This window comes from Panthera leo, chromosome F3, assembly GCF_018350215.1.
Source record: "Panthera leo isolate Ple1 chromosome F3, P.leo_Ple1_pat1.1, whole genome shotgun sequence".
Classification (NCBI taxonomy): domain Eukaryota; kingdom Metazoa; phylum Chordata; class Mammalia; order Carnivora; family Felidae; genus Panthera; species Panthera leo.
In genome coordinates this window covers 2,749,138-2,768,285 of record NC_056696.1, presented here as the reverse complement: position 1 = coordinate 2,768,285, position 19,148 = coordinate 2,749,138, and the positions used below count along the sequence as shown (strand labels likewise).

The 19,148-nt window shown below is 50.9% G+C and overlaps 1 protein-coding gene across 6 annotated transcripts; it reads left to right on the top strand.

Annotated features, from left to right (window-relative positions):
• The first annotated feature begins 1,037 nt into the window (after window positions 1–1,037).
• SDE2 (SDE2 telomere maintenance homolog) lies at window positions 1,038–15,299 on the top strand. Of its 6 annotated transcripts, none has more exons than XM_042925315.1 (9): window positions 1,148–1,219; window positions 2,027–2,201; window positions 3,049–3,103; window positions 6,651–6,768; window positions 8,393–8,504; window positions 8,750–8,919; window positions 9,605–9,719; window positions 11,794–12,280; window positions 14,971–15,299. In XM_042925315.1, exons 2-9 carry the CDS (start codon window positions 2,110–2,112, stop codon window positions 15,190–15,192), a joined length of 1,371 nt encoding a protein of 456 aa, XP_042781249.1. In that variant the 5' UTR covers window positions 1,148–1,219; window positions 2,027–2,109; the 3' UTR covers window positions 15,193–15,299. The 6 variants fall into 6 exon arrangements, with proteins under 6 accessions (XP_042781250.1, XP_042781251.1, XP_042781249.1 ...); XM_042925314.1 differs by having other exon boundaries at window positions 2,027–2,219; XM_042925318.1 differs by lacking the exon at window positions 1,148–1,219 and adding an exon at window positions 8,089–8,191 and having other exon boundaries at window positions 2,160–2,201; window positions 2,920–3,103.
• Window positions 15,300–19,148: the final 3,849 nt, after the last annotated feature.

The following is a 19,148-nucleotide window of genomic DNA, read 5'->3' as shown; positions in this document are numbered from 1 at the left end:
CATACTTGGTGGGGCCCCCATGGACTCCAACCAGGGTCACCACGAGAGCCACTCTCGGAAGCACTGCTCTCGAGGCACCGACATCCTCACCATTTAGTGTAACTCTTCTGTCCCTGGGCCCTTTCTTCGCGTCCATTTCCCTCTGGTGTCAGGGAAATAAACACACCAGTTGGAGCCTGTAACTTCAGGGGCCTTGACCTTCCGAGTTCGCTCCTACAGCCACCCTTCAGTGACTTCCGAGTCTCTGCGAGGTGTCCTCTGCCCAGTGTCTTCAACCGCATAGGGTGGCCACCTCGGGTCAGCCCTGTGGAGTCCCCGCGCCGGGCGGTCAGCCTGCCTCGCCCTCTGCACCGCGGGGCACTTGGCCGTGCGGGCGGCCAGCCGCGGTCCCCATCGCCCCCGGGTCCCCGCACCGTGGGCCGCTGGGCTCTCCACCCCGCCCCACCCCGGCCCTCGCGCGGCCCGCTGCAGGGGGAGAGGGGAGGCGGTGAGCAAACGGCGCCGACAGCAGGAAGCAAGAAGGCCCTGCGCGCGGCCGGCAGCTGCTGCCGAGGAGGTGGGCGCTGGGCCACCGGGGAGCCCCCGCGGCCGCTCCCTGGCCCTTGGGCGGGGCGGCTCCGAGGCCGGAGGAGGCCGCCCCAACCGCTTCCGGGACTGCAGGGCCGCGCCTCCCGCCCCCGGGGAGCGCGCCTCCTCCGGCCCCGGCTCGCCGAGACCCAAAAATAACCGCGCGGCGTCACCGAAGGGGCCGAGGCCCGCGGGCGGCGCCCCGCACCCGCCTTATCGCTCGCGGCCAGAGCGCTGGAAACCCGGCCCCGCGCGGCCTTTTATACGGGGTCCCCCCGAGCCCCGCCCCAGCAACGTCTCCTAGCAACGCCTCGCCCGCGCGCTCCGGCGCCTTATCGGCCTCCTCCAGGCCTTTCCCGTTCCCCTCCCCCGCCGGCGCGGCGCGGCGCGAGGGCCCGGCCCACGTGACTGGCCCCAGGGGAGGGGCGGGGCGAGCGGCCGCTGTGGGGGCGGGGCGCTGAAGGCCCCGTGACGCCATCGAGGCGCGCCGGGCGAGTCGTGGCTCCTTCTCTCCCGGCAGTCGCTCGCTGAGATGGCGGAGGCTGCGGCGCTGGTGTGGGTTCGCGGCCCCGGCCTCGGGTGCCAGGCGGTGCGCTGTGCCTCGGCCTCGTGCTCCGTACGCGATGTGATCCGCCGGCACTGCCAGGATCAGGTGGGGTTCGAGCTCCCCGGGAGGAGGGAGACAGCGGCGGGCGGAGCGGGGCGGGGCGGGCCGGGCAGGGCTGGGTGACCAGGGTCTGGCGGGGGCGCGTCTCTTCCCTGGGGTTGTGTTTCTGGGGCTGAAGGCCCCCCAGTGCGAAGGTGCTTCGAGCTGATGCTGAGGCCTTGTTTTGCTTTTGTGTTGGGGTGGTGGGGTGGTGGTGGTTCTATCTCCCTCCAGAGCGGGGAGCAGCCCCTCCGCTCTCAGGCGCTCAGTCCCGCCCTCGGTCTGGACTCTCAGCGCCCCGGGGCATTGTTCCTCCGTGCGTTCAGGAGGCCGTTGGACCCGCTGGCTTCTGAGGCTCATTTCCTTACATTTCCCCTGCATGCACCCTATGCGTTTTGTCCCCTGATCACCCAGCCCGGTTAGCTCCAACCCGGGACAGAGTGCCCTGTCCAAACCCGGGCCACAGGATGGTGGCGGAGGGAGACGGGAAATGGGTTGGTAGGGTCGCCGGTCGAGGCCCAGCCCTCCCACTCGTGTCCTGGTGAGGGCGTGGGTTCGTGCGGTCTGTCGTTTAGATCTCTTCATTTGGCGGTCACATTTGTCCGTGCATATTTTTGAACACCTGTCACGGACTTGTCTAGTTCTGTGTGCGGTTTACTTAGTAGTCAAGCAAGCAGCTTTTACCAGCCGTAAACTGGTAAACCTTGAACCTGTTTGGTTCTTCGGTGGTCTCCCTGAATCTAATTTTAATTTTGGCACTTGATGGAGTCGTCTGTTTTTCTTTATAACCTCACGAAGTCCCTCTTTTCCCAGGCTGTTTCTTCTGCTTTGTTACTTACGGGCTTAACACATGTTAACACTGCAGTCTAAACCGAATTTGTATTTGGACCGGTTGCATGAGGAAGCAACACGTCTTTGCAAATAATGTGGTTTTTCAGCTTCCCCATTTGTTTTTCTACACTGCAGTCCAGTGTGAAAGCTGTCAGAGGTGTGTTCGGCCATCCAGGTGGGGAACTGTTTTACAAAATAGGTTTTAGTATCTCTGAAAATCTTATTTCATGAATAAGTGCAACATTAGTTTAGTGATTTTAATATCTCTGAAAATCTTAGTTCATGAATGTAGTACGAAATACATGGGATTTTTAATATCTCTGAAAATATTTCTTATCTCATGGCAGTTGATCCAAAATGACCAGAAAGAATAGGATCTTAATCATGAGAAGTATTGGAAAGAATAATTCTAAGTAAGAGGGGAGAAATATAAATGAAGGATTCAGTCGGGTGCTCAAGAAATATGACCGTGGCATGTGTGAACAGAAACAAGAAACTTATAAAAGGGCATTTGATGAGATACTGGAACAAATAAAAGTAGCTCAAGTTCATGTCTGTGCTTTTTATTTTTATTTATTTATTTATTAAAAAAATTTTTTTTTAACATTTATTTATCTTTGAGAGACGGAGCGAGACAGAGCATGAGCAGGGGAGGGGCAGAGACACAGGGAGACACAGAATCCGAAGCAGCTGCAGGCTCCCAGTTGACAGCACACAGCCTGACGCGGGGGCTCAAACTCAGGAACTGCGAGATCGTGACCTGAGCCCCCCAGGCGCCCCACGTCTGTGCTTTTTAAAGCCAAATTATTGGGACGCAGGATGAAGTCAGTGTTAGTTCCCACCGAGAGAGTAAAAATCTGTTGGCTGGTCTGCAGGCTAGGATAGCACAGATGAAGCCGGCTGCAGAGTTAATAGGAAATTTATTTCTCCCGGGGACCTGGTGCGGTTGTGAAATGTCATCGTGACTCCCTCGGCCGTCTCCTGCTTTCTGATTCACCGAGAAGCCTCGATCTAGAAAATTACAGACTACGAGACACTTTCCTGTTTGAAACGTTATCGGTAAGAATGAAGCATCCCACTCTTGCCCGGAGAATCTAAGTCCCTTTGATCCAGAGAAGCACTCTATCTGGATTTCCAGCCGGGGCGCAGGACTTCAGATTCGGAGTTCTGAACACGACATTCCACGTTTATCTTAACTTTGTGGTTTCCAAGGAGACAGGAGCCTGGATCTAATCTACTTCGTAGTCTGGACCTGATGTTGCCCCTTTTAGACACAGCTCAGCTCATTTTGAGTCTCTCAAAACGCTTTCATTTAAATTTCACCCAAATTCCACCCTTGCCCCAAATCCTGCAACAATTATTTTTGGTGGTGGTGGTGAGACACCCCTGCGAGTGCAATCCACCCCCCCCCCCCACACACACAGTGAGTCAATAAACTTGGCTTTGTTGAACTACTGGTCTGTCTCTGGTAGCCTCAGGCTTTGTGTTTGAAAAACTTGATAATGTGCAAAGGTTAAAGGCCCTTGAATTGATTCTAAATTTCCTTTGCTCTTGGTTTCTACTAGTGATTGTTGAAAGCATGTGACAAGTAGAAAATGCAATTTTGTTGATCAGTTGTCTTAACAAGCAGTTCTTGTTTGGAAATGGAGTGTGGTGTATATAATTTTTCTGCTTTCGCATGAATGTCTTTTAAAGTTATTCAGAATTTTGGGGGCACCTAAGCGACCCAGTCGGCGAAGCATCCAGCTTCGGCTCAGGTCATGATCTCACGGTTTGTGGGTTCAAACCCCACGTAGTCTCTGTGCTGATAGCTCGGAGCCTGGAGCCTGTTTTGGATTCTGTGTCTCCCTCTCTCTCTCTGCCCGTGCCCCACTTGTGTTCTCTCTTTCTCGAAAATAAATGAGTAAATGTTAAAAATTTAAAAAAAAATTGTAATTACCCTCGCTTTGCCCAGTGTCCTGTCCCGTCTTCCCTACTGAATGGCTTACTTAGCGTTAGTTCTCTCTCCCCTGCATTTCCCAGTGTTTTCCCTTTTTCCTGGATCAGTCCTCCCAGTGCGCACACTTGAGCCCACATCCCTTCCAGCTGTCCCCTCATCTTCCCTGGTTTTCTTTATAGAAAATACTCTTGAACGTAAACCTCTCTCCTTCGGTACGTCCTCCAGTCGGGCTTCTGTGCCCATCACTCCAGCAGACCGACTCGCGCCTCCCGGGTCAAGGTCTTGTGTGTTGCCGTATCTGGTGATCAGTTTCCAGTCTTCCTCTCTCGTGGCCTCTCAGCTTCCGTGGGCACAGGCGACCGTTCCCTCCTTGGCATGCTTTGCTTACCGGTCCAGACGTCACCCTCGTTCTCTTCCACCTCACTAGCCTCCCTTCCAGTGTCTCTTGCTGCTTCCTCCTTATCTCCCTGGTCTCTAAACCTTAGAGTGGCCGGGCCGAGTTTTCTGATCCTTGTTCGGACTCTTCCTCCTCCCCCACGTGGGCAACTTCGTCCATTCTCAGGGCGGTAAGTACCATCGGTGTGTTGACGTCTCCCAGATGTAAGACGTCTCCCAGATGTAAGGCTCCAGCCCAGCCCTCTGCCCCAGACTCCAGACTTGTGTCCCCACCGGGTTACCCCGCATCTTGCATGGCTATTAGGCCTCTCAAAGAAGCACACCCAGCATGAGACCAGTACTCTCCCCAAATACGTGCCGTCTCACTCTTCCCCTTAGACCAGATTTTTGGGCTCCTCTGTATTCCTCTGTTGATCTCACTGCCCTCACTCAGGGCACTAGGGCCCCTCACGGTCCTCATCACCTTCCGTCTACCACCCCTGGTGCAGATGGCCCTCGCGTCTCACCTGGATTGTCATGATAGCTTCTCGCTGACGTCTCTGCTTCTGTAGTCTCATTTCCAGTTCACCAGCTTGAGTGATCCTTTTTTTTTTTTTTAATTTTAATGTTTTATTTATTTTTGAGACAGAGACAGAGCGTGAGCAGGGGAGGGGCAGAGAGAGAGAGGGAGACGCAGAATCCGAAGCAGGCTCCAGGCTCCAGGCTCCGAGCTGTCAGCACAGAGCCCAACACGGGACTCGAACCTGTGAATTGCAAGATCATGACCTGAGCCGAAGTCGGATGCTTAACTGACTGAGCCACCCAGGCGCCCCATAGAGTGATCCTTAAAGACTATAACTCAGCTCTCAGTTTGTTCAAAACCCTGCAGTGGCTTCATTCAGAGTAAAACCAAAGTCCTTACAGTGGCTTCTAAGGCCTTCTCCTTCCCCTTTTGGAGATTTCTTCCAGCCACATCGGTGGGGTTGCTGTTCCATGCGTATCTAGGCTTATCCCTCCTGCCCGCCTTTGCATTTGGGCTCTCTGGAGTGCTGTCCCCCACGTGGCCTGTTCTCTCCCTTTGCTTAATTCTCTGCTCAAATGTCACTTGGCCCGAGAGGCTCCTCTTGACCACCTGTATGTAAAATGTATTACCACCATGCCCGTCTGCGTATGCTGCCCCTTCACTCTGCTCATCGCCATTTGACATAGTATGTACTTCGTGTGTTCGTCATGTGGGTTTCCCCGCTGGAGTGTAAGCTCCGTGAGGGAGGGTCTGTGTTCACTGTATTATTCACTACAGTATCCCAGCGCTTAGAAAGTACCTGGCAAACAGTAGGGACTTAATATTTGTTGAATGAACAGATAGTTCCTGTTGAAATAGCTGTGTGGTGTGGTTCAGAGCGAGTGTTCGTTGTGTCTATTTTAGGAAGATACCAATCATGCACTTTAAAAAAAATTCTTAGAGCTTGTGTGCGCAAGCTGGGAAGGGGCAGAGGGAGGGGGAGAGAGAATCCCAAGCAGGCCCCACACTCAGCGAGGAGCCCGACACGGGACTTGATCTCACGACCGTGAGATCCTGACCTGAGCCGAAATCAAGAGTCCGACGCTCAATGGACAGAGTCACCCAGGCACCCCGCTAGTCATGCATTTTTCCTTTTGTTGGCGTTTGGTCTCTTAGCACTTGATGTTACAGATTTAATTGTGTACTTCGGAGGGTACTCCTCTGTTGTCTCACTTTATGGCATCACAGACTTGGTTAGAAAGATTTAACAGTTTATATATTTTTTATCTATCACTTGTTCTGAGAATTTTTGAGATATACGGAGCGGGCTTAGGGCTATGCCGGCTTCTGCTGTCAGTCGGGGACACGAGCAGAGATCACCGCCGCCAGCTGGCCCAGAATACTTACGGTCACTTCCAAACCTGTTCGGCTTGACATTCCCCGTTTACAAAAGTCAGGACAGAATGGGACTTGCAGAGTTACTGGGTCTGAGCCCCATACAGCTCCCTACCTTGGCTCTGGTTTCCCGCCAGAGAAGAAGGCAGCGGTTTTTATTTTCACCCGAAAGACAAAAAGTTCTCGTACGTATCATGGTGGGGTGTCAGGAAAAAATTGTGCGAAATGACTTTTTTCTTTCAGTAGTTTCGACTTTCCGTTCAGCAAATGCTCGTTGACCACTCGCTGTCTGCGTGTAACTGGAGTAAATGAAAAGATAGCGGGCCAGGCCCCTTCCTGCAGGAGACTCGTATCGTCTCGTAAACAGCATTTAAAAACCCCAAACTTGTCTCTAGGATGTTCCAGTGGAATGCTTCTTTGTGAAGTGCGACGGATCGCTCACGGACACCAGCGACAGAGTGCGGCATGGCGCCGTCTATAGTCTGGAACCCAGGCTCCGCGGTGGCAAAGGAGGTAGGACAGGAGCGGCGGCTGCTCACTGTGGAGCCCCCACCTTGAGCCCCGTGCGTTAGATTCACCAGCTCCTTGGCCTCTGTAGTTTCCGGTTTTGTTTGCCTTCTGAAATCCTTTAGTTACTTACCTAATTTTGAATATTTTCTCTTTTATTCCTTTTTTTTTTTTTTTTTAAGTTTATTTGAGAGAGATCTCAAGCAGAGGAGGGGCGGGGGGCGGGGAGAGAATCCCACACAGGCTCTGCACTGTCAGCACAGAGCCTGATGCGGGGCTTGATCTCACGAACCCCGAGGTCATCACCTCAGTCAGGATCAAGGGTTGGACGCTTAATTGACCGAGCCACCCAGGCACCCCTTTCTTTTATTCTTTTTGAGGACTATATTGTCTGATTAGTTTCTACCTTCGTCAGCAGGGTAACACTCGGGCAACCTAGGTTCTAAAACTTCGGGGAAGATTTGATGAGAGACGATCATTACTCTGTCCAGTTTGCTGAAGGAGGAACGTTAAAACAACTAAATCGGCTTGTGAAATAACAGTCATTTCCAGGTCGGGGTAGATTAAGAGGCAAAAGAAACTAAAAGAGCAAACGCTGAGATTTACCGTGGTTCTGGGTATTTCTCCTGATGTGCTGGCCTGTAATCCCGAAGCTTTCTCAACACCTACCGTGATTTGGTGCGGTTTTCAGAGAGCTGGCATCGAATTACAGTCATCCTGCTGCTGTTTGAAACTGTGTCCGTGAGAATGAAGCTTATCATGTGAGCCGGTGACAACTTAAAATTGCTTTTCCTTTGAAACTCACTGCAAAATCTCACCATAAATTACTTCTTAATTTTTTTATTAAAATTTTTTCTAAGTATATTTAAGACCGAGAGAGAGTTGGAGCACCTGGGTGGCTCAGTCGGCTAAGCATTCGACTTCGACTCAGGTCATGATCTCGCCGTTGCTGGGTTCGAGCCCCGTGTCAGGGTCTGTGCTGACAGCTCAGAGCCTGGAGCCTGCTTTGGATTCTGTGTCTCCCTTTCTCTCTCTGCTGCCCCCCCCCCCCCCGCCACTCGCGTGCGTGCTCCCTCTCTCTCAAAAACAAAAAAAATTTTTTTTGAAAAATTAAAAAAGAGACCGTGGACACGTGAATGCAAACGGGGGAGGGGGCAGGGGCAGAGGGAAGGGAGAGGGAGAACCCCAAGCAGGCTCCACGTTGTCTGCACAGAGCCCAGTGTGGGCTCTGAACTCATGAACTGTGAGATCTTGACCTGAGCTGAAACCAGACGCTTAGCTGACTGAGCCACCCCACGGGCCCCTCACCATGAAGTTTTGTTTAAGTTCTTCATCCGGGAATCTTGGGATCTGTGGCACTGGGCAAAGCCCTCCGAAGAGCCCCAGTGGCGTGGATGCAGTGTTGCGGAGATCCAAAGGAAGGGCGAAGGTGTGAGGCTGAATCGAGTTTATCAGTACTTTTACCCGGGTGGGGTCCTGACATCCCTTTCTTTAAAAAAAAAAAAAAAAAAAGAAAGAATGAAAGAGATCGTTTTTACTCTTGTGGCCGAACACCGTTTTCGCGAATTGGCCTTTACCCACCCCCTCGAACCCCCTCACCTGTTCTCTCCAAATGTGTGTATCTGCTCAGGGTTCGGATCTATGCTCCGCGCGCTTGGTGCTCAGATTGAGAAGACGACCAACCGAGAGGCTTGCCGGGACCTCAGCGGGCGGAGGCTGCGAGATGTCAACCACGAGAAAGCGTAAGACGCCCCCTGTTTTGGTTGTTTCCAAGAGAGCGGTGTTTTCTGTCGGTGGTGGTCGTGCGCGTGCCGTGCGTACGGAAACGTAGACTTGAAACGTTAGCGCTCTCATCCATCGCTCTCGACTTTCATCTCTCCCTGTCCGAGGGAAAGTCACAGCACGCACGGGACGGGGCGAATTTGTCGCGGGGGAGGGGCTCTTTCTGCGTAAACGGGCGGGTGCGTGAGCGTCTCTCGCATCCCAGGATGGCCGAGTGGGTGAAACAGCAGGCCGAGCGAGAGGCTGAAAAGGAGCAGAAGCGTCTGGAGCGGCTGCAGCGGAAGCTGGCGGAGCCCAGGCCCTGCTCGGCCAACCCCGCCTACCAGCGGCAGTGCCACGAGATGGCCGAGCGCCTGGAGGACTCGGTCCTCAAAGGTGAGAAGGAGTCACGCCGTCCCCCGAGGACCGGATGGAGGCCGGGGGGTGGGGGTCTCCACTCAGTGACAACCCACGCTCCTTACACCCCAGAACAGACGGCACACTCACACGGTATTTGTACTTGACTCCCGCGGGCCCCAGGTAAGAACCTCCTTGTGCTCAGTGGGGCTGTCCTGTGTCTTCAGGAGGAGGTGAGACCTCAGCACGTCTGTTTCTAGTTTTAGGTCAGTGTTTTTAATGGTATTTTAAGGAGAACGATGGTCCTCGGCTTCCGTGTGTGTTTTTTGTATCCAGAGCGTTAATGCTGGGGCCGTTGGGGGTTCGGCTGAATAAGAAGGAATCTTTTCAGTCAGGAGGTTATGACAAAGTGATACCCAAGTAATGTGTACAAGGGGGCAGACCAGCAGGCGTGGGGAGGCCGGACACGAACCTGTCCGTGTCAGGGCTGCAGACTGGATGCCGGTGTTTTCCAACCTGCTTCCAGAGCCGGGATGCTCAGTGCTTAGCTCCGTGTAAATTTGAGGTGACTCTCACAGTAACCGTAGCAAACCTTGGTCCGATAAGAGACTAGATCCGGAGCTTTGGATGACAACGCAGTTGTCTTGTAGTCCGTACTGGGTATGACTTCTTTAATTGTCCTTACTCCTGACAGCGTAACTGAGTTGTTAACACTTGTGGTTAGGTATGCAGGCTGCTTCCAGCAAGGTGGTGTCGGCGGAAATTGGGGAGAGTCGGAAACGACCCAACAAATCAAAAACGGACAGAGGAGCCAGTTCAGGGAAGAGGAAATGCTTTTGGTAAGCATATGCTTCGTTTTCATCGCGAAGAGATCTGTGCGGACTGACGCATTTCCTTCTTGTCTGTCTGGCGTAAACACTTGTAGTTTTTCATTTTTATTTATTTATTTTTTAAGTTCACTTATTTATTTTGAGAGGGGGGGAGGGGAGGGGGAGGGGAGGGAGAGAGAAGGAGAGAGAGAGAATCCCAAGCACTGGCAGTGCAGAGCCCGACATGGGGCTTGAACCCGTGAACTGTGAGATCTCGACCTGAGCCGAAATCAAGGGTCGGACACTTATCCGACTGAGCCACCCAGGCGCCCCTGGCATAAACACTTTTTAAGGTAATGTTTGAAGGGAGCTCAGAAATTTCCAGAATGCTTCGGTCTTCAAGTCTGCACGGTTGTCACGCTGGACACACCACTCGTGGCTTCTGCCTCGAGTACCAGGCATGCCGTCTAAAGGAGCAGGGTTTTTTTTACAGTGAAAGATCACCCGAAAGTAAGTTTATACTTGAATTGCTGTTTGGCGTTGAAAGAGTTAACTTTCAGACATTCTTGGTGGAAGCTGTACTTTCTAGATTGTTCTGTCTTCTCTGTGGTTTTTCACGGTCGTTACTGACGTGTTTGGCCGCTGCCCGACCTCTCCTGGCCGCTTGTGCACTTGCCGCTGGAAAGCACAGTGGTGCCTTTTCTTGTCCGTCCCCGGGAGCTCTCCCGCCCTTCCCACTTGGTCCTCCGGTTACTAGTTCTAGAAAATCCCTTGGGTCGAGTTCTAGAAAATCCGTCCAGATGGATCTTGCTTCCTTGTTGGCTTCCGCCTTGGGGATAGAAAGAAAATTATTAACCGAAGACCACGTAACTCTGCGAGTCTAGCATAGAATCTGGGGTGTTCTTTGTGAAATAGGAACCAAGCGTTCTTGAGAGAAAAGGTAGCGGTGTTGTGTGTTGGGGCAACGGCTAACGAGACAGAGACAGTGTGAGCAGGGAAGGGGCAGAAGGAGAGGGAGAAAGAGAGAGGATCCCAAGCAGGCTCTTCGATGTGGGGCTTGAACTCACGAACCGCGAGATCATGACCTGAGCCAAAATCAAGAATCGGATGCTTAACCGACTGAGCCACCCAGGCGCCCCGAGATACAATTTATATATGCCAAAGTTCATACGTTCTGATTGAATAGTTGTGTGAGTGTTGAAAAATCGTGTAACCGCTACCAAAATCAAGATACAGAATATCGCATTTCCCTAAAAATTGCCGGTGTGCCCCTTCACGGTTAGTTCCCGTGCCCCCAACCCCGAACCCCGCTGATCTGTGGTGTGTTTGTTCTGATGGTTTTGTCTTTCTGGGGGTGTCCCACAGCCCTGCGTGTCTGGCTTTTCTCACTTAGCGCGATGCTTTGCAGCCTGTGGCTGGGATTGTATGCGTCATTCGTTCCTCCTTAGTGCCAAGTATTATCTTTTCTATCTCTCCGTTCTCCTGTCGATAGCTTGGGAAGTTTCCAGTTTGGGGCAATTACAGACTTTCCTTTTAACTGCTTGTTGTCTTATCTAGTTTCTAACACTTGAGATTTCATAGGAGATAGGAAAAATAGCTTTAGACAAAATCACTTTTGCTCTAAGAGATTCACGCCTTTATTAAAGAGGAGTCCTGGGGCGCCTGGGTGGCTCAGTTGGTTAAGCGGCCGACTTTGGCTCAGGTCATGATCTCACAGTCCGTGAGTTCGAACCCCGCGTCGGGCTCTGTGCTGACAGCTCGGAGCCTGGAGCCTGTTTCAGATTCTGTGCCTCCTTCTCTCTCTGACCCTCCCCTGTTCATGCTCTGTCTCTGTCTCAAAAATAAATAAATATTAAAAAAAAAATTTTTTTTTTAAATAAAGAGGAGTTCTTCTCGGATCTTTAGGACAGGGGGTTCCAGGCGGGTTCCGGTCGTAACTGAATCTCGCCATCTGTTTATCCCCGGGAGTATCTTCTGGAACTTACCTGCCCTCCATCTCCAGCGAGCAGATACTTGGATCCGACAGGGCCCGCTCCCTGGACAGGCGGGGGCTCTGTCCCACATAGAAGCTGGGGGTGGTGTCACGCCTTTCTGTCCCCTGCAGGTTGGGCACGGAAGGACTAGAGACCGCGGAGGAGTCCAGCTCAGAGACCTCGGATGGCGACGGGGAAGAAGCTCCCGGCACTTCAGGAGTGAGCTTCCACACTCCCAGAAACGGCGATGGCGCTGAGGCGGCAGCCGAATCTGCCGGCAGCTGTCCGAGGGCGGGCGTGCAGGCTGCGGACTCTAGGCCGCCGCAGGCGCCCGGGCCAGGCTCTGGGTGTGCAGTCTCCGCAGACGCCGGGCCGGGCCGGACCTCCGCCGGGGGCCGCGAGCAGGGGACCGTGGCCGTGGAAACAGAGAAGAGCCTGGAGCAGGGAGGGGCCGGGGGCGAGGAGCCCGCAGAAGAGGGGGCGGCCGGGGCAGGACCGACCGAAGAGACACAGGCACAGACACCGGAGGCGACTGACCCGGCTGCCGAGGTAGCGCCCGGAGAGTGCGGGGGAAGCGCGCCCGTGACCAAACCGGAGGACGGCCGGTCAGGAAACACGGTAAGTGATTGGGGTCCCGTCTCCGGCCACGTCAGCCTTACGGCCTCAGTAAGTCCTTGAAATGAAAACGTGCTTCCCCCCTGGGCTGCTTGGGGGAAGGTCTGTTAAATGACCAGCGGTGCGAGGAGTGAAGCTTGCCTAACCCCTCCGAAAATCCTAGATTGGTTTCTTTTCAAGTCTGGGGTGTGTGTCATTTTGCCACGGGGCGGTGTCCCTGGTTCCCTAGTTTATCGGTCCTAAGCTGCGCATTTACCATTTTAGTAATCTGTGAATTTGGACACATGTCACGTATCACAGTTTAGTTGGTATCGGTTATCCTTTTTTTTTTTATGTTTATTTTTGAGAGAGTGCAGGCGCCCACGCCCGAGTGGGGCAGGGGCTGGGAAGGGGACACAGAGGGTCCGAAGCGGGTTTCACACTGACAGCAGCGAGCCCGACGCGGGGCTTGAACTCACGAGCCGCGAAATCACGACCGGAGCCAACCGCTGACGCCCAACGGACGCAGCCCCCCAGGCGCCCCTGTTTACTCTTTGTCGATAACATAGACGATAACGAGGCGTGATGCGGCAGATGGCATTTTAGAGGGGCTGAAACGTGCTCATTTTCTAGCACCGAATCCCCGGTTGCTTTGTTTCTTTCTCGCGTGCGAGACTGTTGGGACAGTTGGCGTCAGCGGGATGTGACGCTCTCTCCGCAGGGAGAGGGGCAGCTGCCTTCTAATTTGTCTTCGCATCTTAAGCTCTGCATCCCGCCATCAAAGGATGGTTTTCGCTGCGCACAGTGTCCCTCCGGTTGTTCAGGACTCACGGCCTTCAGTGGACCAGCTTCCAGGAAGACTCTTCAGCGTTTACCGTTTGATCTAATAACGATTTGCTTTTTAGACTAGACGCACCCGGAACTACCTGCTGTCCTTCGGTAAACACGAAGCCTTTCGTTATTTGTTTAACCAGCACCTTCCCTGCCCTCAATTACAAAGCAGGAAGGCATCGATTGCATTCTCTAGGGAGGACAGTGGAATTGTTTATGCAAAGGGCTTTAATTTGGCTCTCACGCCATCTCTGCAGGGGTCAGCCTGTAGCTTTTGTGTTACTCTTTTTTTATGTTTACTTTTGAGACAGAGAGACGGAGTGTGAGCGGGAAGGGGCAGAGAAAGAGAGGGAGACACAGAATCCCAAGCAGCCTCCAGGCTCCGACAGCTCGGAGCCCAACACGGGGCTTGAACTCATGAACTTTGAGATGGTGACCTGAGCCGAAGTCGGCCGCTCGCCTGACTGAGCCACCCGGGCGCCCCTATAGTATTCTTATATATTAGAAGCTTTTTCCTGTCTGAAGTCATAGAAACGTGAGTAAAGGGATATTTTAGGCATAAGATAAGGAGTAAGACCCGGTTGACTTCTTTGAGCCTTCAGTCATGGAAACTGTTCTTGGTGGGGAGGTACCGATGTGTTTCTCACCACCATGTGCAGCCGTAGGTGGTGATTTAGGATTTGGCCAGAAATAATGAAACCAAGATTTACTCCTGAAATCTACCAAAGTGGTTCTTTCTAAAAAATAAAGTTCAACAAGAAGAATTAAGATTCTGTCCCTAGAACTCTTGAACGATTGAAAAATAACTTACTGTGACGGAAAATTACTCTTCTTGAATATATATTTTTTATAATTTTTTTTAGTGTTGATTTATTTTTGAGAGAGAGACACACAGTGTGAGCAGGGGAGGGGCCGAGAGAGAGGGAGACAGAGAATCGGAAGCAGGCTCCAGGCTCTGAGCCGTCAGCACACAGCCTGACGCGGGGCTCGAACCCACAGACTGCGAGGTCATGACCTGAGCCGAAGTCGGACGCTTCACCGACTGAGCCACCCAGGCGCCCCATTGAATATACTTTTTAAAAACTCCCGTATGTGAACATTTTTGTCCTTTGCAGAGCGTCCCTGGCTAGAAGTATTTCCTTGCGTCTGAGAGTCTGGAAAGGCTGCCGGACGGCTCGAACGATTACAAGGCTGTTGAACCGTGTTTGGATTTGTTGAGTTATAAACATGGGAACTCAAACAGTCTTGATCATTAAGTTAGAGAGCGTCAGGGTGATGGAATCAGAAGATGTGCGGGCCTGGAGTCTCATGAATGTTAAACTTTCCGAGGGTGCCACTCTTGGTTGTAACAGTGTGGGGCTGGGCTGGATGTGTCTTGGTGTTTGACCTACTGGAAAATCCAAAAAAGAAGAAAAGTCATATTAAGAATCTTGGGGGGGGGTGGTGCCTGGGTGGCTCAGTCGGTGAAGCGTCCGACTCTTGGTTTCGGGTCCGGTCATTATCTTGCAGTTTGAGAGTTCGAGCCCCGATTTGGGCCGACAGCGTGGAGCCTGCTTGGGATTCTCTCTCCCTCTCTCTCTGCCCCTTCCCCTCCCGCTCAGTCTCTCTTGAAATGAATACACTTAAAAAAGGGATCTGGGCATCTTGTAACTTCTGTGACTGTTCTGAATGCTTGTTTCTAAATGTACAGATGAGAAATTCATGGTCGTCAGTGTTCGTAATGAGAATCTGTGTGGAATGATATGTAGACGATTATTAAAATTCAGTAGCGAGATGCGGCTAATTAAATGAGAATTCCTTGATCAGCAGAGCACTGTGGACAGTTAAGGAGAGTCCTCAGGGGGAGGAGCTGGTTTTAAATACTTTCTTTTCTTTCCTCTCAGGATACTGGTCTGGCAACTCTAGATTTGCTGGCATTCACCTCTGCGGTGGAAATGGAGGCGCTGGGCTTGGACAGGCTCAAGAGTGAACTGACGGCCCGGGGGCTGAAATGTGGGGGCACCCTGCGGGAGCGGGCCGCCAGGCTCTTTTCTGTCCGCGGCCTGGCCAGGGAACAGATGGACCCCGCTCTGTTCGCCAGGCCGCCGAGGGGGAAGAAGAAATGAATGGCCCTGGCCGATTTCCTCCTACTGTATCGTCTGGCGTTTCTAACCTGCATAGTGGTGGCTCTTGGCCATTCTTCCTGTTGATATTAAAGCTGACTTTTTAATAACCCAGTTCCAATTCTCCTTTTGTTCGCTCTTTGTAGAATTAATGTGTGAGACCGTCTGGGCCGGAAGTTTTCTTTGCGGGATGGGTTTTTATAACAGATTTCGTTTTCTTTAATACCTATAGGGCTGGTCGGCCTTTTGGTTTCCTCTTGTGTCGTTTAGGCAAGTCATACTGTTGACCCTTGAACATCACAGGTTTGGGAAGCATGGGTCCACAGGTATGTGGGTTTTTTTCAGTAAGTACAGCACAGCAGTGTAAACGTATTTTAGGATTTTTCCCAGTAACGTTTTCTTCTCTCGAGTTCACTTTATTGTGAGAATGCCACCTGCAAAGTAGGTGTTCAGCCGCCGTTTATGTTCTCAGTCAGGCCTCCCGTCCACAGGAGGGTAGGGGTAGCCGGGGTATTTGGGGGCCGTCAAAAGCTATACACGGCTTTTCGGCTGCCCGGGGGTCGATGCCTCTAACCCCTGCATTGTTCAAGGGTCAGCTGTGTTTTCGAGGAGTTTATTCATTTGACCCAAGTTGTTAGTTTTTTGGACATAATTGCTCATGGTGGTCCCTCCCTGTTTATTTATTTACTTTTTAATTTAAGTTTTCTTTAATTTTGAGAGGAAGGAAGGGAGAGAGAGTGTGCACAGGGGACGGGCAGAGAGAGGGAAAGAGAGAGGATCCCAAGCAGGCTCCGCGTTGCCAGGGCAGAGCCTGACACGGGGCTTGAACCCACGAACCGTGAGATCACGACCTGAGCCGAAATCAAGAGTCGGATGCTCAACTGACTGAGCCACCCAGGCGCCCCTAGGCCTTTCTCTGATACAAGTATTTAAAGTTACACGCTTCTCTTTAAGCACGGCTTTAGATTGGTGTTAGATTTATTTTGGGTTGATTATTTGGAAGTATATTGCCTACTTAACAGGGGTTTGTTTTCTTTCCCCTAAATATCTTACTGATTTGTGCTTTCATTCCATCAAGGTTGGAGAATATGTTTATGGTTTCAATCTTTGTAGTCTTACTCATGATATGACTCCATATATGGCCTGTCTTGCTGAGCGTTCCACATACACTTGAAAAAAAAATACGTTTTCCGAAACGGTGGGTGAATTTGTTCTGTAATACCAATTAGGTAATTAATACTAGCGTTCACATTTCTGTGTCTTTACAGATTTTTTTGTGTGTCATGTGTTGAGAGGTGTTCTAATCTGCTGTGTTTGTGCCATGGTCCCGTTCCTCTAATTGTATCGATTTTACTCCATATCTGGAAGGTCTGTTACTAGGTTATGTTACATCCTATGAATGAATTGAGCATTTTGTTGTTACGAAACTTCCCTCTCTACCTCTGGTGACGTCCTTTGTTTCCAACTCCGCTGTATCTGATGTGAATTAGAGCTTCTCTGGCCTTCTGATGCTGTTTGCATACCTTTTTCTGTTCATTCACTTCTTACCTCTCTGTGTCTTTCTATTTAAAAGAAGGGAAATTCCTGTAGACCCCGTATACTTGGATCTCACACTTTTATCTGTTCTGGCCCTGCCACTTATTTATTTATGTCCTTATCACTTACAGATTTTTTTTTAGTTTTTAATTTCATTTATTTGTTTTTTCATTTACGCCCAAATTCGTTCGCATATCGTGCAACAGTGATTTCAGGAGTAGATTCCTTAGTGCCCCTCCCCCATTTAGCCCATCTCCCCCCCCTCCCCCCACCCCTCCCGTAACCCTCGGTTTGTTCTCCATATTTATGAGTCTCTTCTGTTTTGTCCCCCTCCCTGTTTTTATATTATTTTTGTTTCCCTTCCCTTATGTTCATCTGTTTTGCCTCAAAAGTCCTCATGTGAGTGAAGTCATATGATTTTTGTCTTTCTCTGACTAGTTTCGCTTAGCATAATACCTTCCAGTTCCATCCACGTAGTTGCAAATGGCAAGATTCCATTCTTTTTGATTGCCGAGTGATACTCCATTGTGTGTGTGTGTGTGTGTGTGTGTGTGTGCACACCACATCTTTATCCGTTCATCCATCAGTGGACATTCGGGCTCTTTCCATACTTTGGCTCTTGTCGATAGTGCTGCTATAAACATGGGGGTGCATATGTCCCTTCGAAACAGCACACCTGTATCCCTTGGATAAATGCCTAGTAGTGCAATTGCTGGGTCGTAGCGTAGTTCTCTTTTTAGTTTTTTAAGGAACCTCCATCCTGTCTTCCAGAGTGGCTGCACCAGCCTGCATTCCCAGACAGATTTTTAAAAAATAATATCTATACCCCACATGAGGTTCAAACTCACGACCCCAAGATCAAGAGTTGCATGCTCCACTGACTGAACCAGCCCGGTGCCCTAGGCTGAGCCTTTTTTGTGTGTTTATTAACATTAGATGTGATTATTGGTATAGTTTGATTTGGGTGTATCATTTTATTCTATTTTTTAAAAATGTTTATTTACCTTTGAGTGAGAGAGCACAAGCCGGGAGGGACAGAGGGGGGGACAGAGGATCCTGATGGTGGAGCTCGAACCCATGCACTGCCAGATCATGACCTGAGCCGAAGTCTGATGTTCAACTGACTGAGCCCCCTGGGTGTCCCTCGGTTTATCATTTTCTTGTTTTCTGTTTGGCTTAGTTTTTTATTTTAGAATTGCATTTTAACTTATTGGCTTTTTAGCCGTACTGTCTTCGCATAATTTTTTTAGTGGAGGCTCTAGAAGTTACAATATACATTCTCAGGTTTTTAGTCTACCTAGAGTTAATGTATCACTTCCCATAAAATGTGGAAATCTTGAGAAGTGCCTGGGGGGCTCAGTCAGTTTGGGTGTCCGACTTTGGCTCAGGTCATGATCTCACAGTTCGTGGGTTCGAGCCCCACGTCGGGCTCTGTGCCGACAGCTCGGAGCCTGGAGCCTCCTTTGGAATCTGTGTCTCCCTCTCTCTCTGCCCTTCCCCTGCTCACGCTCTGTCTCTGTCTCTCAAATACAAGTATTAAAAAAAATTTTTTTAATGTGGAAATCTTGCAACTGTATAGGTCTGTTTACCATCCCTGTCTTTTATGGTCTTGTTATGTATTTTAAATTAAGAGGAAAAGTCTTTTATATTTATGCACATATTTACCATTTCTGATGCTTTTCATTCCTACTTAGAGACCTGGTATCATTTCCCTTTGGCCTGAAGAAATTTTTTTTTTAATTTTTCTAATGTTTGTTTATTTTTGAGAGAGACAGAATGAGAGGGGCAGGGGCAGAGAAAGAGGGAGACCCTGAATCCAAAGCAGGCTCCGGGCTCTGAGCTGTCGGCACAGAGCCCGACGCGGGGCTCGAACTCACGGACCGTGAGATCATGACCTGAGCCAAAGTCGGACGCTTAACCGACTGAGCCACCCAGGCGCCCCTTTGGATCTGTAAACTTAATACCATTAATCAGATTTGGGAAAATTGTGGCCGTTGTTTTTTCAGATTGTTTTTCTGTCCTATGTTTTCTCTTCTCTCCTTCAGAGACCTTGCCTACAAGGGCGCCAGCAGGCCTCTGTGTGGTCCCTTCCGTGCCTGAGTGTTCTGTACCCCGTTCCCACGCACACGTGCCTATCAACTTCTGCCGTGTAGAAGGTTCTCTGATGATCTCCTTTCCGTTCTGCTAAGCCCGTATAAGGAACTGACTGGATTTTGTGATTTTATATCTTTCAGTTCTACAATTTCCATTTTATGGATTTTTTTTTTTTTTTTTTAAGTTTCTGTCTCTCTGCCGGCACTTCCTGCCTTCACATTACCCGCGTGATTTCCGGCACATCCCTGAGCACGGTTAGGACAGCTGAGTCCTCGCCTAACGATCGCGGACTCCCTTGTTTGCTCAGCCTGACTCTGGATTATCTCGGC

Excerpts from the sequence above, each read along its gene's own strand:
- SDE2 (XM_042925314.1), top strand. The coding sequence starts at position 2,110 with ATGAGGAAGCAACACGTCTTTGCAAATAATGTGGTTTTTCAGCTTCCC. Across the intron at positions 8,505-8,749 it reads GATGTCAACCACGAGAAAGC|GATGGCCGAGTGGGTGAAAC; the intron begins GTAAGACGCCCC and ends CTCGCATCCCAG. Across the intron at positions 12,281-14,970 it reads ACGGCCGGTCAGGAAACACG|GATACTGGTCTGGCAACTCT; the intron begins GTAAGTGATTGG and ends CTTTCCTCTCAG.